Source organism: Pogona vitticeps, chromosome 5 (genome assembly GCF_051106095.1).
Source record: "Pogona vitticeps strain Pit_001003342236 chromosome 5, PviZW2.1, whole genome shotgun sequence".
Taxonomy (NCBI): Eukaryota; Metazoa; Chordata; class Lepidosauria; order Squamata; family Agamidae; genus Pogona; species Pogona vitticeps.
In genome coordinates, this window is record NC_135787.1 from 101,992,278 (window position 1) to 102,010,706 (window position 18,429).

The window sequence follows — 18,429 nt, forward strand, 5'->3', positions numbered from 1 at the left end:
GAACATCTGGGGACCCAAGGCTGGGAACCACTGGTCTAAAACATCTGGAGTGCTGAAGGTTCGCCACCCCTGCTTAAGAGCAGTCATTCTCAACAGGGGCCAAGTTAATTATGCAACTTATACAATCCCTATTCAGTCTATATTTCTCTCATACTGTGTTTATGGCTGTGGCCAAAAAAGGTTGAGAATGGCTGCTCTAGAGAGCAACCCACTGCTTAATTCAAAATCTATAACAAGGATGCATTTGTTAAAGGAATGGAGGGTGGTTTTTTTGGTTTTTGTTTTGCCTTCCAGACGCTGCTGCTCTAAAATGCCCATCATCATTGACAGCTGGTCCCATTGTCTGGGGCTGGTGGGAGTTGGAGTCCAACAGCATGTCAAGAGCCATCATTGGGTGACAGCATCCCTGACAGAGTGCTCTCCGACTTCTGCTTATATGCTTGCCTGAAAGAAGAGTCCACCAATTTGTGAGGCAGTCAGTTCCAGTACTGAACATTCTGCATTAGTTAGGCATTTCTGTTTAATTAAAACCTGCTTGCTTTCAATTTCAACCTGTTAGTTCTAATCCTGCCTACTGGGGAAACAAGAACAAGGCTATTCCATCTTCTCCGTGGTACTATTTTTGGCATTTGAAGAGGGCTCTCCTCTTCTCCAGTCTAAACTGTAAGCCTCAGGGTCTCACCATCCTGGTCATTTCAGCTTTGGATACATTTCAGTTTGTCAATAGATAACCTTATTCAGATATTGTGCCTGAAAATCTGGAGGGCTAAATGGGAGGTGTGGTCAGAGGGATGGATGCACATAAGCTTGGACCCCATGGCTTCTCCCTATCCAGAAATTACTCAGACCTTTGCCGTGTTTAGTGTTATGATTTGCAGAGTATCTGTTAGCACTTTGATTTAGAGACCCATTCATTTCAATGTGTCTACTCTCAGTAGACACCCAGTGTGGTGTAGTGCATGGAGTGACAGACTAGGATTTTGGAGACCAGGATTTCAATCTCTGCTCAGTTGATGATCTATGCAGATGGCCAGGTTGACACTGGAGCAGAAAGAGTGCCCTGGTCCCAGACAGTGAGGATTTTGAAATCTAAAACAAGCAGCTTGATTTGTGCCTAGAAACCAGATGGGAATCAACCACATCATCTGTGGTGTTTGATTTCTAACTCCTTAGAATGCATTTAAAGCTTGTCACATGCATTTCCAGCAAAGCAAGCATAGAATTAGGGGAATCCAGATACCTCTTCTAATACTGTATAGAGCTCTTTTTTGAATGACAACTGCGTACTTTACCACAGCATGTTTAGGGCTACATCGCACCTGAATCTCTGCATTCCATTGTGGTTTTGTGCATGAGCCATCATGAAGTGTCCTCTGTTGGTATTCATTATTAAGTACGTTGATCAGCAAATATTATTTTTGTCATGTTAGTAACTGAGAATGGCATTGCAGTTATGCTTTGTACAGGGTTGTGATGCTTTGGAATTTGATCTGATTGCATATAAAAGAGGCACATAGTTTATTCACCCTCTGATCACTGAAACTGCACAGGAGAATGAGAACTGGAAGTATTGCATGGTTCAAAAAGCTAATAGTCAAGAGCCTGAGTTATGAAGCAGAAAATCCCTGTGGCTCAGATGTGAATTCATTAGGTCACCTTAGGGAGCTGGCAGTATACAGGTAAAAACACAATATTAATAAATCCATACTAATACAAGGATAATAACTGTGTCCATGTTTCCAGGTCTTATTGGTAATGTCCTGACATTTGCAGCACAAAGAGAGAGCTATGGTTTCAGCTGCAGTTCATCTCAATCTAAGACCAGAGGATTATACCCAGTGTGGAGATCTCTTGTCCTGTGATGGGAGATATGGCTTCAGAGATTCCTTTGGGTCCCTGGTGGTGTGGAGGTCTCCTATTCCCTTCTAAGGGCACCTCAAATTCTAGGTGCGAACACAGTTGTTGTATCAGAAATGCTTTGTCAAAAATTCTTTGACCAGTCTAAAACAGTAACCAGTACTGGTGCTTATAACGTTACAGTAGCAGTAACATTTATTTTAATTAAATAATTAAATGTATTCTACCACTTTTCTGACAGAAAAAGTACTTGAGTATTGTTAAACAGGATTGAAAACACCTTGCATCATCCTAGTAGTTTTAAGAGGATGGTGCTTGTAAAAGAAGCAAAAGATTCTTAGTGGCAGATAAGGCCAAATTATATTTGTAACATTAAACAATGACTTGGCTTTGTGAATCACAGATTTTACATGCTGTTTGGCTGGTTTTCACATATGGAAGAGAATGAAGTGGGAGAATTATGACAGTGGTAGAATGGGGGGGCGCTTCACTTTGAAGTACAGTGGTGCCCTGCTTGACGATGACCCTGCTTGACGATGAAATCACTTGACGATGAGTTTTTTGCAATCGCTATAGCGATTGCAAAACGATGATTCAATGTTTTTTTTTCGCTTTACGACTATCAGTTCCCTGTTTCGGGAACCAATTGTTTACTTAACGATGATTAAAAACAGCTGATCGGCAGTTCACAAAATGGCTCCCCACTGTTTTGCTGACGTATTTTCGCTATACAGGCATCGGAAAATGGCCGCCCTATGGAGGATCTTTGCAGGACGATCAGGTATTTTCCCCATTGGAATGCATTGACTGGTTTTCAATGCATTCCAATGGGTTTTTTCTTTCGCTTGACAACGATTTCGCTGTATAGCCATTTTTCTGGAACGCATTATCGTCATCAAGCAGGGCACCACTGTAGAGTTGAAGAAGAAAATTAGCATGTTGAGCAGAACCCTACAAATTCCATGGTTGTGCAATACATTTATTAGGATCAACTAATGGCAGAAACAATGGTTATAGTTAACCTGTTGCTATTAGAGGATGCCCCTTGAAAGCTGTTTATGTGTGACTGTCACAGAAGGGGTTTCTATGGTGTTTGCAGATTAGCTTGCTTTGTTTTGTGATTTTTCTTGGAGGGGGGGTTTTCTTTGAAGGATGACAAAAGTGCAGGTGGAGCAGGGTTGCTTGAAACAGACCTCCCAGCTCTTGTCTCTCATGTCATCCTCTTACACCCTCTCCAAATGCAACATAATGTGTCGGAAGATTTTAATAAACAGAGTGGAGTGTGATGTGTGTGGATAGAGGGGCTCCCCCTGGCAAGAGCATTTTTTATGACCAGTGGCATTATTTCTTGCTTTGGAGAAAGTAACATGACATGAGCCCTGCTGGATCAGCATGAGTCTCTAGCTTGTCAACCACCCCCAAAAGTAACCAGCTCTCCATTTGCCAGGCGCTCAGACTGATAATGTTCTGAAATTAGGATCGTCTGCAGATTCCAATGAAAGTCCCATGGATTTCAATACAGTTGGATTTGGAACTCTCACTCTAATGGAAATTATAAATATTATTGAAAAAAAATGTTGGCTTATAAAAAACCTTTTGCTAAACCTTTGAAATGCTTTTCTGAAATGCTCCAAAACATTTTCCAGGTCTGAAAAATCTGACTCTCCAATTTATGCTTGCAAGCTCTTATTAATCATTCAGCACCTCATGTTTATAGTAATGAGCGTGAATGTTGGATGAATAAAGTCATTCCCTACTTTTTTTTTCTGTTGTGGTTTAAAATTAGAAGGGGCTAAACTGACTTGAATGTGCTCTACAGTGAGATGGAGCCAAAACCCACTAAACTCCATGTGCAGTTCAATGACCAAGATTTCCAAAAACCTGAAGCAAATTTTAATATCTGTTTCTCACATCTCCTCACTTCCTTGTTTGATTGCAGACAGAAGCGGGAAGTGCCAATATTTTGTAAGGCAGATTGCATATGTGGTAACTCTGGCCCAAACGAAACTAGGCATTACCAAAAGTCATGCAAGGTTTCCAGCCCAATTGCCAGACCAAAGAGGTTGGGATAAGTGTGCATAATTATAGGAGATTTCTTCCAGCCCTTTTGCTTGTAGCCTTGTCCACTGTGCTCTGCTATCAAGGAAATGGAATTAATGGCCTCCACCAGCTATAATGCTTCTCTTTTTTTTTCCAGAGCTTTGTCATCTGTGGTGGCTTTAGGAGCAAACATAATCTGCAACAAAATCCCAGGCTTGGCCCCACGGCAACGAGCAATCTGCCAGAGCCGTCCTGATGCCATCATAGTGATTGGAGAAGGGGCCCAGATGGGAATCAATGAATGCCAGTATCAGTTTCGATATGGCAGGTGGAACTGCTCAGCGCTGGGAGAGAAAACAGTCTTCGGTCAAGAGCTTCGAGTAGGTAAGCAATTTCTTAGAGTCACATAGAGTTGGAAAAGCTGAGACATTTGTCTTTGAGCATTTTTCCTTCCACAGAGTTAGAGGTTTAGTAAATCCATGGCATTGGGTCGTCATTTGTGGTCGTTTGGTAATCAATAACAAACATTTGGTACTATTTAGAATGAGCTCACACCCTGCTTCATGCTTACTTAATTTTCTTATTATAGTGCAATAGACAATCAAACTGAGGATGGATGTGTTCTCAGAAACTCCCAAAGCTGATGATTTTAGAAGCAAAACTTAACACACTATGTGTATCTTTACCAATCTCCGTAACTCTACTGTGTTATAAGGGTTGTTGTCCTTGTTATGTGCCTAGTGATGTTTTTATTGCTATTTAATGATTTTATGATTTTGTAAGCCGCCCCGAGTAGATGCCGTCTAGGGGGGCGGGGTATAAATCGAATAAATAAATAAATCATGTTGCTTCTAACTTGCCACCATCTGCGGCTGAAATCCTGCTGTCCATTTATGCAAATAGTGCAACATTTAGACATGGACTGCAGTAAGTTAAGAAATAGATATTATAGATTGTGCACCAAGTTACAGAGCTCAGTATGTAGCAGATAATGTCTATGGAGATTTCTTAACTTACAATGGTTCACATCTAAAAGTCACGCAATTTATGTACCCATACAACAGGATTTCAGCCTGTGAATTACTGGCTAAAAGTAAATAGTCTTGCTCATATCTTGCAAACTAAAGGCTGTGGTTTCCTTTATATTGAATCAGGTGACCTCTTCCTTCCTTTCCTTCTGCTAGCAACTGAAGACCTACCACATTTAGAGAGGCTTTTGGACAGTCGGAAGGCAACTGAGATGAGGAGATTTAGAAAAATTGTAAAATCTGCTTAACAGTTTTAAAATAAACTTTCAACATTTTTTAAGTTATCGTTTTAAAAGATTAATTGGTATGTTTTAAAGTATTTGTGGTTTTTAAAATTTTATTTTATTTTTTTGGTAAGCCATCTTGTGTTTCAGCAAGGGAAGAACAGCAGGATAGACAGACAGATAGATTTCATGTTAGCTTTTCCTCTTTTCCTATTGCCTTCCACATTTCCTAGTGTTATTGTTATTTCCAGTGAGTCTTCTTGCAATACATCAAATGTACAATAGCTTCAGTTTTATCATTTTAGCTTCTAGTGAGGGTTAAGGCTTGATTTGAAACATACATATTACCTTACAAGGGTCTGCAGGACAAACACTACTATTGCTCAGTGGATGCCTGGGGGAACCTGTAGTGCCACAGGGCTGAAGCAGAGAGCAAAGTCAGCTCTCTTCAGGCCTGCCATATTGCCCAACTGCCCAGGGTTTACCTGGATTCTACTCATGCCACCCAGTATTTCTCCACTCCTTCAGTTGGCTCAGATTTTCAACTTCCATTGTTTGTAAAGGAAGTCTCTGGCTCAGGGGTGGTGAACTGCAGGCCACGGCTTTCTGTATTGAGCAAGTCTTCTCTTTTCTTGTTTTCCCAGCATGCAAGTAATTACTGTCTGTGTCACCACCCTTCAATGAGCTCAACTGGTTTGGTGGCATCAGCTGCAGCAGTGATGGCGGCAGAAAGCTAGAGGCCTAAATATCTTCCTCCCCACACCATTTCTACCTCTTTTCCCCCAGTACCTGAAAGATTAGTATACAAAGCAATGGAAAACAAAAAGTAGAGCTTCTAGCCTCTTCCAAGTTCTCTGATGCCTGGGATGCTGAGTGTTAGTTTGTCCTTTGTTTTTGAAGATGACCATTCCTTCGGAGTAACTATTTAGAGGAAAAAAGAGAAGAGAGTGGTTTTAGTTGAGCAGTAGCATATTGATAGACACGCCGGCCTATAAAGTCAGGAAGATATGTAAACAGTGGGTGGCAGATTAGCTGGTGTTGGGCTTTTTAGGCTGTTGAGAAGGTACGTCCCCACTTTCTCAATATTCTCTTCCTTTTGCGTCTTTTTGCTTCAATTTCTTTAGCTTCCCAATTGACAAGGTCAATATTAACATCTTCCAATGTTGTCTTCAGTGTATCCTTGAATCATTTCTTTTGTCCACTACACAATAGAGCACCTGCAGTAAGCTCTCCATAGAAGATTCATTTTGGGAGACTGTCATCTGACTCCCTGGCAATATGGCCCGTCCATTGAAGTTGTCGTTGTCTCAAGGATTGTAGAAATGCTTGCCATCTGTCTTGCTCCAAGACTTCAGCGTCTGGGATTTTATCTTGACATGGTCAATATCAACATCTTGCAATGTTGTCTTCAGTGTATCCTTGAATTATTTATTTTGTCCACCACACAATAGAGCACCTGCAGTAAGCTCTCCATAGAAGATTTATTTTGGGAGACTATTATCTTACATCCTGACAACATGGCCACTCCACTGAAGTTGATGATGTCTCAAGGACTGGAGAAAAGCTTGTCATCTGTGCTTGCTCCAAGACTTCGGTATTAGGGACTTTATCCTGCCATTTGATGTTGAGAATTCTCCAAAGGCAGGTAAGATGAAAATGACTGAGCTTTCTTGCATGGCATTGATAGATAGTCCACGTCTCCACTCCATAAAGTAGAAACAGCAGAACAACAGTTTTGTACATCTTCAGCTTAACAGAAAAATTGATTCCATGTCAATTCCATATAGAGGATCAAAGTCTTTCAAAGGCAATGCTGGTTTTCGAATTCTGTGAGGCCACTTTAATGTTAATGAAAATGGAACAGGAGACAGTGCTGCCGCCATACTTGAACTTATCCACTGCAGTAAGAGGGTCTTCGTATACGTTCAGAACTAGTTCCTTATAAACTTTACATGGGGCAGGTTGGTATATTACCACTGTCTTATTGCTCTGCAGCCCAAAATTGTTGCAGGTGGAAGAGAACAGATCAAGACTTCTTTGCATATCCAGAAGTGTAGTTGCATTAAGAACACAGTTGTCAGCAAATAAAAGCTCACACACTGTTCAAGATGAGAATTTTGTTATAGCCTGCCGGTATCACAGATTGAACAACTTCCTATCCATGCAGCCTGAAAGATCAAGACCAGAGTATTCTTCCCTGTAAGCATCCCAGAATGTTGCAGAAGATGTAAGACTGAAAAGATCTGGAGCAAAAAAGCTGCCTTGTTTTACACCATTTCTAATGGGAAAAGGATAAGAAAGGATGTTGTTGTCGAGGACATGAGCTTGCATACTATCATAGAATTCTTGAAAAGCATATGTGAATTTCTCAGGACGTCCAAATTTCTTCATGATTTTCGATAGGCCACCTCTGTATGCCATATCAAAAGCTTTAATCACACCTGTGAATGTTGCATAGAGGTTGACATGCTGCTCTTGATACTTTTCTTGTAGTTGTCGAGTAGCAACGATTTTGTCAAAAGTCCTCTGTTCTTTTTGGAAACCACATTGAGTCTCTGGTAAGAGGCCTCTCTCCAAGTATCCTATGAGGCAATTCAGAAGGATTCTTGCCAGATTTTTTTCCTTGCACAATTTAGAAGTGAGATGCCTTGGTGGCTGTTGTATGATTGACAATTGCCTTTCCTTTTATAAAGGTGGGGAATTATTGCATCTTTTATGCTCTGAGGTATTTTGCCTTGTGTCCACATCTCTTGAAATAGTTCTGTCAGTTATTGGAAGAGTTTATCACTACCTTTTAAAAGATGTTCACTGGAATTGCATCTGCTTTCCCACTGGAGAGTTTGTTAATGGTCTCTTGGCCAGAGATGTGGGGAGGGCTATGGAAGTGTTGATTGGCACTTATGGCAGCCAGCTAATTGCCTCCTCACTACTTTCAGATTGTCTGTTTAGCACATTTTGAAAATACTGAGCCCACCTCTGCAAAATCTGTGGTTTTTCTGTACTGGACCATGTGAGCTGAGGAGAGGCAACATTACCACAGTTTGGGGGGCACAGAAGGTTTTTGATTGCTTCAAAAAATCTTAGTTTCTCCATGATCAGCAAAGACCTGGATCTACTCTGCATTCCTGCTGAGCCATGAGTTCTGTGTTTGGACTGCAACTCGTTTTATTGGAAGCAGCTTTATTGGAAGTTGATAAGTTGAGTTAAGATGTAGTTGATGTTTCATTGAACAAGTTTTGCAATTTCCTCATCATTCTCATCAAACCAGTCCTGGTGGACATGTTTCTTTGGCCCAAGAACGTTCATGGCCATGGCAGATAAAGTATCACAGAGAGTTTCCATTGATCATGAATATTTCTGTTTCTGGCCAGAATTTATTTTATAATTGTATTTAGGTTTGTCCCCAGATATTCTGTCTTTGACTTCAGGGTGACCATCCTGGAACAAAAGTACTTCAAAGAGAAATCCAAAAGGAAGGGGATGAATATTATTTCAATATGTTCAACTGTATTCCTTTGATTTTAACAGGGAGAGGGCTTTTTATCTCATTACATATATTAATCAGCTCATTCATTTAGGCTTCCCTGTATTGTTATTCTGCTGCTATGTGTTTATGACAAGGATCTGCACAATTTTTTTCTGTGATTTTGCACTCCTATTTCGTCTGCCTCCTTTGATCACTGATAAGAAACCCACCAAAACTGTGGATTATATCCTTTAGTTATACTGGACTAAAACAAAGACTTCCCCCTATTCTACATGAATTAATCTGTGTATCTGAGCTGTAATGTACTTGTAATGCATTTTGATTGAATCTTAACTATTACCATTAAGATTTTAGTTGTTATCTCAAAGACGGTCTATATGGTGACCCCTAACTGACCATCACCATGCTGAATTTCTCCCTCTCACCTATCAGTTTGGATCCAGAAATCCCACAAGATCTGGACTTCCTCATTTTCCAACACCTTCTCTACCTGATGTTCCCATGGGTTTTTGGAGGCTGGCAAGTTATATTTTTTGCATAAGGACCTGTGCACAAATTTTGCCACTCTTATCATGTCTAATTGATAACCCTTATCATGTCAGATCATTAACCCTGCACCATGCAACAATCGTAAGAATACTTCTGCCCTAAAGTTGGGCACCTGGAACATTCAGACAATGACCCCTGGCTTTTCTGATGACCTGCAGGAAATAGGCAATATGTGCAAGACAGCTGTCATCGACATGGAACTGAGTAGACTGCAGATGGACATTGTTGCCCGGCAAGAGACAAGATTGTCAGACATGGGATCTGTCAAAGAAAAAAACTTCTCATTCTTCTGGCAGGGAAAACCATTGAATGACACCAGGGAACATGGTGTTGGCTTTATGGTCAGAAATACTCTGCTGAGATCCATTGTTCCACCTACTGTGGGGAGTGAAAGAATCCTGTCTCTGCAGCTTCACTCATCAGCGGGACCGGTCACCCTCAATAGTACATATGCACCAACACTGTCATCCACAACAGGAGTCAAAGACAAATTCTACGACGATCTGGCAGCTACTATCAAAAAAGTCCCCGAGAGAAAGCCACTGTTCATTCTCGGAGACTTTAACGCTAGAGTTGGTGCTGATCACAATTCTTGGCCCACTTGACTAGGCTGTTTTGGCATTGGGAAGGTGAACGAAAATGGCCAATGCTTGTTGGGGTTTTGCTGTTTGTATGGTCTTTGTGTCAGCAACACAATACAAAGCCTCAACACAGAGTTTCCTGGAGTTTCCTAGAGACATCCAAGATGGCAGCATTGACATCATCTCGATTTGGTCCTCACTAGATGTTCTAGCCTTCCTAGTATTATGATCACACACAGTTATCAGAGTGCTGATTGCGATACTGATCACTCCCTGGTGTGTAGTAGAGTAAAACTGTGAACAAAGAGATTGTATCACACAAAAAAGGAAGGAAGACCACGTATTGACATCAGCAAGACTCACGATCAAAGGAAAGTGGATGAATTTTCCCAAGCACTTGAGGAAACCCTTCCAGGCCCAGTTGATGCAAATGCACCTGAACAATGGGAACATTTCAAGAATGCTGTTTATGACACTGCCTTGTCCACATTTGGCAAGAAGACCAAAAAGACGGCAGACTGGTTCTAAGTCCATTTGGAGGGGTTGATGCCAGCCATCGAGGATAAGAGGAGAGCTCTAGCAGCATACAAAGCCTGTCCTAGTGAGTATAACTTGCAGGCTCTTCAACTTGCTCATAGCAAAGTCCAACAGGCTGCCAGGAGATGTTCCTGTGATTATTAGCTTCAGCTCTGCTCTCAGATACAGACAGCAGCAGACACAGGTAATGCCAAGGGAATGTATGATGGTATCAATCAGGCTTTAGGTCCAATACAGAAGAAATCTGCTCCCTTGAAGTCTGCTACAGGTGTGATCATCCAGGACCGAGGACAGCAGATGGACCGCTGGGTGCAGCACTACTCTGAGCTATATTCTAGACAGAATGTAGTAACTGAAGAGGCATTAAATAACATTGAGTGTCTGCCTGTCTTGGAAGAGTTGGACAGTGAACCAACTTTAGCAGAAATAAAAGCAGCCTTGAATTCCCTTACCTCTGGCAAGGCACCTGGGAAGGACAACATTCCTGTTGAAGTGCTGAAGCGCTGTAAAGAGATCATCACCACCGAGCTTTTGTCTTTGCTGGAGGGAAGGTGGATTACCACAGGACATGAAGGATGCAAACATCATCACATTGTATAAGAACAAAGGAGACAGGGGTGACTGCAATAACTACTGTGGCATCTTTCTTCTCAGCATTGTAGGCAAGCTGCTTGCCCATGTTGTGCTGAAGAGGCTCCAGGTGCTTGCACACAGAGTCTATCCAGAATCACAGTGTGGATTCAGAGCTAATAGATCCACCACTGACATGGTATTCTTCCTCAGACAGCTGCAGGAGAAATGCAGGGAACAACAGCCACTCTTTGTGGCCTTCATAGATCTCACAAAGGCCTTTGATCTGGTTATCGGGGATGGCCTTTTTAAAATCCTTGTGAAGATTGGATGTCCACCTTGTCTCCTTAACATCATCAGGTCCTTTCGTGAGGAAATGGGCACTGTAGTTTTTGATGGCTCAACAGCAGATCCCTTTGACATCCGAAGCGGAGTGAAACAGGGCTGTGTCCTCGCGCCGACCCTTTTTGGGATCTTTTTTGCTGTCATGCTGAAGCACACCTTTGGAACTGCAACAGAAGGTGTCTATCTCTGGACTAGATCAGACGGAAAGCTCTTTAATCTCTCTAGATTGAGAGCAAAGACCAAAGTCCAACTGAAATGCATGCGGGACTTCCTCTTCGCTGATGATGCAGCTGTTGTTGCCCACTCTGCTGAAGACCTCCAACAACACATGAATCATTTTAGCATGGTCTGCTAAAATGGGGATATGGAGCAACTGATTGGGGATATGGAGCAACTGATTGGGGATATGGAACAACTGATTGGGATATGGAACAACTGATTGGGGATATAGAACAACTGATTGGTTCAAAATTGGGAAAGGAGTATGACAAGGCTGTATATTGTCTCCCTGCTCATTTAACTTATATGCAGAATACATCATGCGGAAGGCTGGACTGGAGGAATCCCAAACCGGAATTAAGATTGCCTGAAGAAATATCAACAACCTCAGATATGCAGATGATACCACTCTGATGGCAGAAAGTGAGGAGGAATTAAAGAACCTTGTAATGAGGGTGAAAGAGGAGAGTGCAAAAAACGGTCTGAAACTCAACATCAAAAAAACTAAGATCATGGCCACTGGTCCCATCACCTCCTGGGAAATAGAAGGGGAAGATATGGAGGCAGTGTCAGATTTTATCTTCCTGGGCTCCATGATCACTGCAGATGGAGACAGCAGCCCCAAAATTAAAAGACACCTGCTTCTTGGGAGGAAAGCGATGACAAATCTTGACAGCATCTTAAAAAGCAGAGACATCACCTTGCCAACAAAAGTCCACATAGTCAAAGCTATGGTTTTTCCTGTTGTGATGTATGGAAGTGAGAGCTGGACCATAAAGAAAGCAGACCGCCGACAAATTGATGCCTTTGAATTGTGGTGCTGGAGGAGACTCTTGAGAATCCCCTGGACGGCAAGGAGAACAAACCTATCAATTCTAAAGGAAATCAAGCCTGAGTGCTCACTGGAAGGACAGATCCTGAAGCTGAGGCTCCAGTACTTTGGCCATCTCATGAGAAGAGAAGACTCCTTGGAAAAAACCTTGATGTTAGGAAAGTGCGATGGCAAGAGGAGAAGGGGACGACTGAGGATGAGATGGCGGGACAGTGTCTGCGAAGCAACCAACATGAAATTGACACAACTATGGGAGGCAGTGGAAGATAGGAGGGCCTGGTGTGCTCTGGTCCATGGGGTCACGAAGAGTCGGGCACGACTAAACAACTAAACGAAACACCAACGCTTTGGACTAACAATCAGTCTGAAGAAAACAAGTCATGGGCCAGGGCGTTGACTCACCTCCCTCTATTATGATCTCTATACAAGAATTAGATTCATGATTTCATGTACCTTGGGTCCCCTAGATGTCGAGCTGGATAAACGCATTGGCAAAGCAGCTACCATGTTCTCTAGACTTACAAAGAGATTATGGCTTAACAAGAAGCTGACGGCATATACAAGATCCAGGTCTATAGAGCCTGTGTCCTGAGCACACTCCTGTACTGCAGTGAGTCCTGGACCCTTTGTGCACGGGAGGAGAGGAAGCTGAACATGTTCCATATGCGTTGTCTCTGACACGTTTTTGGTATCACTTGGCAGGACAAAGTTCCAAATAGAATATGTATACTGAAACAGTGACGTCTACATTGGTTTGGGCATGTCTTGAGAATGACAGGGGACAGCTTGTATTTGTCTTCAGTGTATTTGTCTTCACCAATTGTCACTCTCGAATTGGCCTTCTCAACCACACTAGACACTGTTCCAAGTCCTCCATACAGAGCATGTTACCATAGTCTCTCGAGACTGAAGGATGCCTACACAACATGTCTAATTTTGTAATCTGTTGGTGCAATTTTTGGACATTCACAAATGAAGTGTGACACAGTTTCATCTTTTTCTTGGAGAGTTGACATTTGCTTTCATCACATTGGTTTGGAGTGCTTGTTCTTGTGCAGCAAAATCTTTCTGAATGGTCCCCAGTTTTTACCCATGCCCCTGTTGAATTATTATCATGCTTTCCATCAATATTTCTCATGTGTTGTCCATGTAGTGGTTTATTTTTCCAGCTGCTGAATTTCTTTTCTTATATTGAATCTTTGTTCTGTTGTTTTCAAAATATTCTTCATTTTCATCACTTGAAGTAATTTATCTCTACTTGTACTAATATAATCATTTAGGCTTTCCCCTTCCTCCTCTAATCCCTGCTATATTTGCAATAATCAACAGTCTCTAATTTTTAATGGCAAACTTAATCTGTCCATGTCACTTTTTGGATGTAATGCGTGATGCATGTTCATTAGTTTTAATGTTTTTGATCCAATTCTTCTTATTCATTTTGGGTCCCATCTATTATTCCAATTGGGAATTTAATTACTCTAATTACCCATGTGTTTATGGCTTTGATTGTATTTCCACCATTTAATTTTCATTTTAAGCCTTGTGGCACAGTGAGTAAACTGCTGTACTGTAGCCAAAATTGTGTTCATGACCTAGGGTTCAATCTCAGGTAGCTGCCTCAGAGTTGACTCAGCCTTCTATCCTTCTGAAGTTGATACCCAGATCACGGGGGAGGGGCAATGTGTAGCCTGCATAATTGACTTGTAAACCACCCAGAGACTGCTTTAAGTGCTATGAGGCAGTATATAAGCACACTCTTTCTTTCTTTCTTTCTTTCTTTCTTTCTTTCTTTCTTTCTTTCTTTCTTTCTTTGCTTTATGATTTTCTAAAATCTAGATTCAGTGGAACTTTTTGCATATACATCATTTTAGGTCCTCCATGTATAACAGATGATTGATTTTTCCTGCTTCTTCTGAAATATGGTAGCCCAATCTAGTTTTATTTAAAATTATTGACATGAGGATTAGTGAGATGTTAAACAGCAGTGGTGACAAAGAATCCCCCTGAAATATTCCTCTTTTGATGTTAACTTCCCCAATTTCTTCACCATGGTCCATTAAGACAGTTTCCCATTTTTCATGTTTTTCTTGATGAACTTCTGAATGTTTTGACTAATCCCAAACATTTTTAGGCAGGTGTTAATCCAGCTGTATGGCAATGAGTCAAATGCCTTTTTTTGGCCTATCCAGGCCATGTTAAGGTTTGTTTTTCATCTTTTTGCATTCTTCATTATAATTTTAGCAATAAGCAGATGATCTTTCGTGCCTCTTGACTTTTTAAAGTTCTCTTTCTGTTCATTTGGGTATAGGGAGTTTTCAGTTAAGTAATTATATATTTATCTTGCAAGTACTCCTGTGAGGAGCTTGAACATTGTTGGAAGGCATGTAATTAGTCAATAATTACTGTTTTCATTGCCCTTTTGATTATCTTTTATTATCAGAAATGTGTGACCTGTTGTTATCCAGTCTTCATTTGTAGAGTTTTGAAATGGTTAAACTGCACAGCTATACATTGATGGACACTTGTTAGATGCTTTAACCAGAATCTGTGCAGCTCATCTGGACCAGGAGCACTCTAATTTTTGACAGCCTTTACTTGCCTCTTAATCATTTCAGTTGTTATTACAATATCATCCATTTGTTTTCCTTGAATTTCTTTATAAATGCCTTTAATCCAAGAGGCATTTTTGTTATGTCCGGTTGGGCTTTCCCACATTTCTTTCCAGAATTTTAGAACATCATCTTTATATGGGCCTAATTTCTTTTGCTCTGAATTTTCTCCTAGTGATGTATAGAATAATCGTTTGTTATTTCAAAATTGCGTGTTTTCTCTATATTGTTTCAAGCATTCATCGTATCTTTCAATTTTCTTTGCTGTTTTAATTCTTCCATAGTTTCAACAATTGTTTTCCTTTCTAATTCATATATTTTGCATAGTCTGGCTTTTACTTATTCATTTTTAAGTTTTGAATCTTTCAAGTGTTTTAAGTTGCTAATGTCTGCATGTAATTTGTTCATTTTTCTTTCCAGCCGAATTTTCCTTTTTGGGGTACCATGGGTTTTCTGGAGTTTTTGCAGCTTGTAACCATGTCCCATGGTTATTATGGTAGTTGTGCTATAGATGAGCTGGTTTGTTTCTTTTAGTGTGTTGTTTGTGATTGTTCTGATGTTATTTGCATCATTCAGTAGATCTTTTACTGATTTACTTTGTAATTGGTGCAAATTGGGGAGCTTTTGTCTTTCTGTGTTCTGGCTAATATGGGTTACTGTTTTTCTCCTCAGTGATGTTTGCCATTCGGCCAGCTCACAATTTCTGGGTTGTTCCATAAGATGTTCTTCTGTTTATACGTTTTCTTCCACTATTGTGTCTACCTCTACCGTCCATTTTTCTTCCATATTATGGTCATTGTTCTGTGTTGATTTTGCTACCTTTTCTAGTTCTTGCAATTCCAGTTCTGAAAATACTTTATGATAAACCTTCTCTGATCCATTAATTGTTGTTCAGTTATGTCCCTACTTGAGTGTTTCATTTTCTAAATTTCCATCATCATCATTATCAACATCATTGTAGCAGCAGCAGCAGCAGCAGCAGCAGTAGTAGTAGTATTGTCATTGTCATCGTCATCCCCCCACCTTTCCACTGCTTTGAAATGGTCAAGACAATTTAGAAACTTAAATCATAACTTTAAAGAAACAGTAGAAACAAGTTAAATTATAAAGTCCTTAACATCAAATAAAACAAGACTATGAGAATCAAGGGACTTGGTGGCGCTGCGGGTTAAACTGCAGAAGCCTCTGTGCTGCAAAGTCGGAAGACCAGCAGTCATAAGATAAAATCCACGCCACAGAGTGAGATCCCATTGCTTGCCCCAGCTCCTGCCAACCTAGCAGTTCAAAAGCATGTAAAAATGCAAGTAGAAATATAGCTACCACCATGGTGGCAAGTAATAGCGTTCCTTGTCTAGTCGTGCTGGCCACGTGACCACGGAAACTGTCTATGGACAAACACTGGCTCTATGGCTTGGAAATGGGGATGAGCACCACGCCCTAGAGTTGGACATGACTGGACTAAACGTCAAGGGGAACCTTTACTTTTACCTATGAGAATCAATAAATGTATGAATAATTCAAATCATCCCAACAAATTAAACACAACCATAAGACAGTTTAACAAGATGTGCCTGGAAAAGCAACAAGAGTAGAGAACCACTGTGTAGAGCATTGCCTCAGTAAACAGACATTTATACATTGATTTCTGAAGGTATAAATTCTCTAAATGTGCATGTAAGGAAGGCTGGGTGTTGAATTATTTCAGCTACATTGCATTAGGCACCCACCAGTGGCCAGCAAGTCAGGGTAATGCTAAACTACACCTTCTGAAAGAACTGGGAGTCCTGCTCTTCTTTGTCTTTGAAGCAATAAATCAGCAGAAAGCCATGCAGGCTATGAAACTGCAGCTTCATTACCTGGATATCTTGGAAGCAGGGAGGGGGGAAAAACTACACTTACTCAATAGCTCACAGAGAGAGAAGTCCTCAAGCTAAAGATTATTTCAGCTATGATGAGATAAGATAAAGAGAGAGTGCAACTGCTACTGCAAAGGAACCAAAAGGTGTGGCAGACTTCAAACTGGTGCCTGACAGACAATGAAAAGTCCAGGATTCCAGGTTTTATATTTAGACACACAAAGAGTTTCTTCCTCCAGGCTGACCTGTAGTTTCAAGTAGCAAATTTGTGTGAATACAGATGTAACATTTATAGAGCAGCAAGCTTAGTTTGGGAGCAGTCTCGCTGCATTCCATTCAAGTACACCTTTTCCTCTCCTGCTTTGAATTGGTGGTGGAGGAGGAGTTCTTCTAAATTTGCAGCTGAGGATGATCAGAAGATCCTTGTTCTGCACTGAAACAAGCCACCTCTACCTATGTTTTTTTTTAGCCCAGGACATTAGATTTCAGGAGTCCAGACAATAGATGATATTAACAACATTTCTCCTCTGCACTCTGCTTACCTTCTCCTCTTTGGTGAATATCACCATTTTTTTTGGCTTCTATTTACACTCCCTTCTGGAGATCAACCGCAAGTTTTACATACACTGATTAATAATAATAATAATAATAATAATAATAATAATAAGAAGAAGAAGAAGAAGAAGAAGAAGAAGAAGAAGAAGAAGAAGAAGAAGTTTCTACTCCACACAGCTATTGATTCAAAGTCTTTTAAAAAGTTTTTATGAAACCAATATAATGCTCAAGTTTTGTACCAATATATTATTATAGCACAAAACTTGTTTAGTTACTGTCAATCAATCTTATGCTAGAATTGTTGCATATTATAAAGAAAAAAATAGTTTCAGGGCAAACAAGTGGGAAGGAAGAGGAAAAAAATGTTTACTCCCAGACCTCACTGTATAGGCACAGCAATGTCCCAGAAGGACCAAAACAAGAAAAGTATTCATACAATACTATTTCAAACAAAAAAAGCTAAACAAAACAAAGGAAACAACAACAGCAACAAAGTAGAACTGAAAGTTGAACAAAATGTACTGGATATTCATACAGAAAGATTGGGATTAGCTGTACTGTAATGTGCTCTCATCACTGGAGAAAATAGAAATAATCAGAGAGGAAAGAGGTAAGAAATAGGACAAATGCCTGTTTGGTTGTGCCCTGAAAGTAACTTTTGTCTGCTCTGATTGCCTGGTCCCTCTGACATCATAAAGCATCTCTCCTCCCACCACTACCAAATGAGGCAGCTTGATATATTCATAGGTAGGGTGAGGATTTATATGATGTGTCATATTTTTTCTATAACCAATATTTTTTGCTTAGAAGTAAATATAAACATTTTTATAAGTCATCTGATGAGAATTACATTGTTTTGTTTTTGTCTGGGAAATCAAATTTGACCTTTTAAAAGTATGTCATATTTATGCTTAGTTTTATAATAAACATTGTCTTTTGGCCATATTTTGGCCGTTGGCAACCATCCTGACGAGTCAGCAAATGATGTGAGTGAGATAGGTAGTCATGAAGCTGCCTGACTTACCTAATTAGCTGGCAGTGGCTGAGGGAAAAGTGCACAGTTTCAGTGGATGAAACAAGGGATGTAAACAGAAGATATTTAACTATTGTTATTATTGCTGCTCAGAAGTGTGACAAGCC

The 18,429-nt window shown here is 40.5% G+C and overlaps 1 protein-coding gene across 2 annotated transcripts in view; it reads left to right on the forward strand.

The window, feature by feature from the left end:
• Positions 1–18,429, forward strand: part of WNT7B (Wnt family member 7B) — a 150,263-nt gene that overhangs the window by 86,612 nt on the left and 45,222 nt on the right. For both annotated transcript variants that reach the window (XM_020785805.3, XM_073000894.2), the window contains exon 2: positions 4,055–4,281. In XM_020785805.3, coding sequence (XP_020641464.1) covers positions 4,055–4,281 — 227 coding nt within the window. The remainder of the gene's footprint in view (positions 1–4,054; positions 4,282–18,429) is intronic.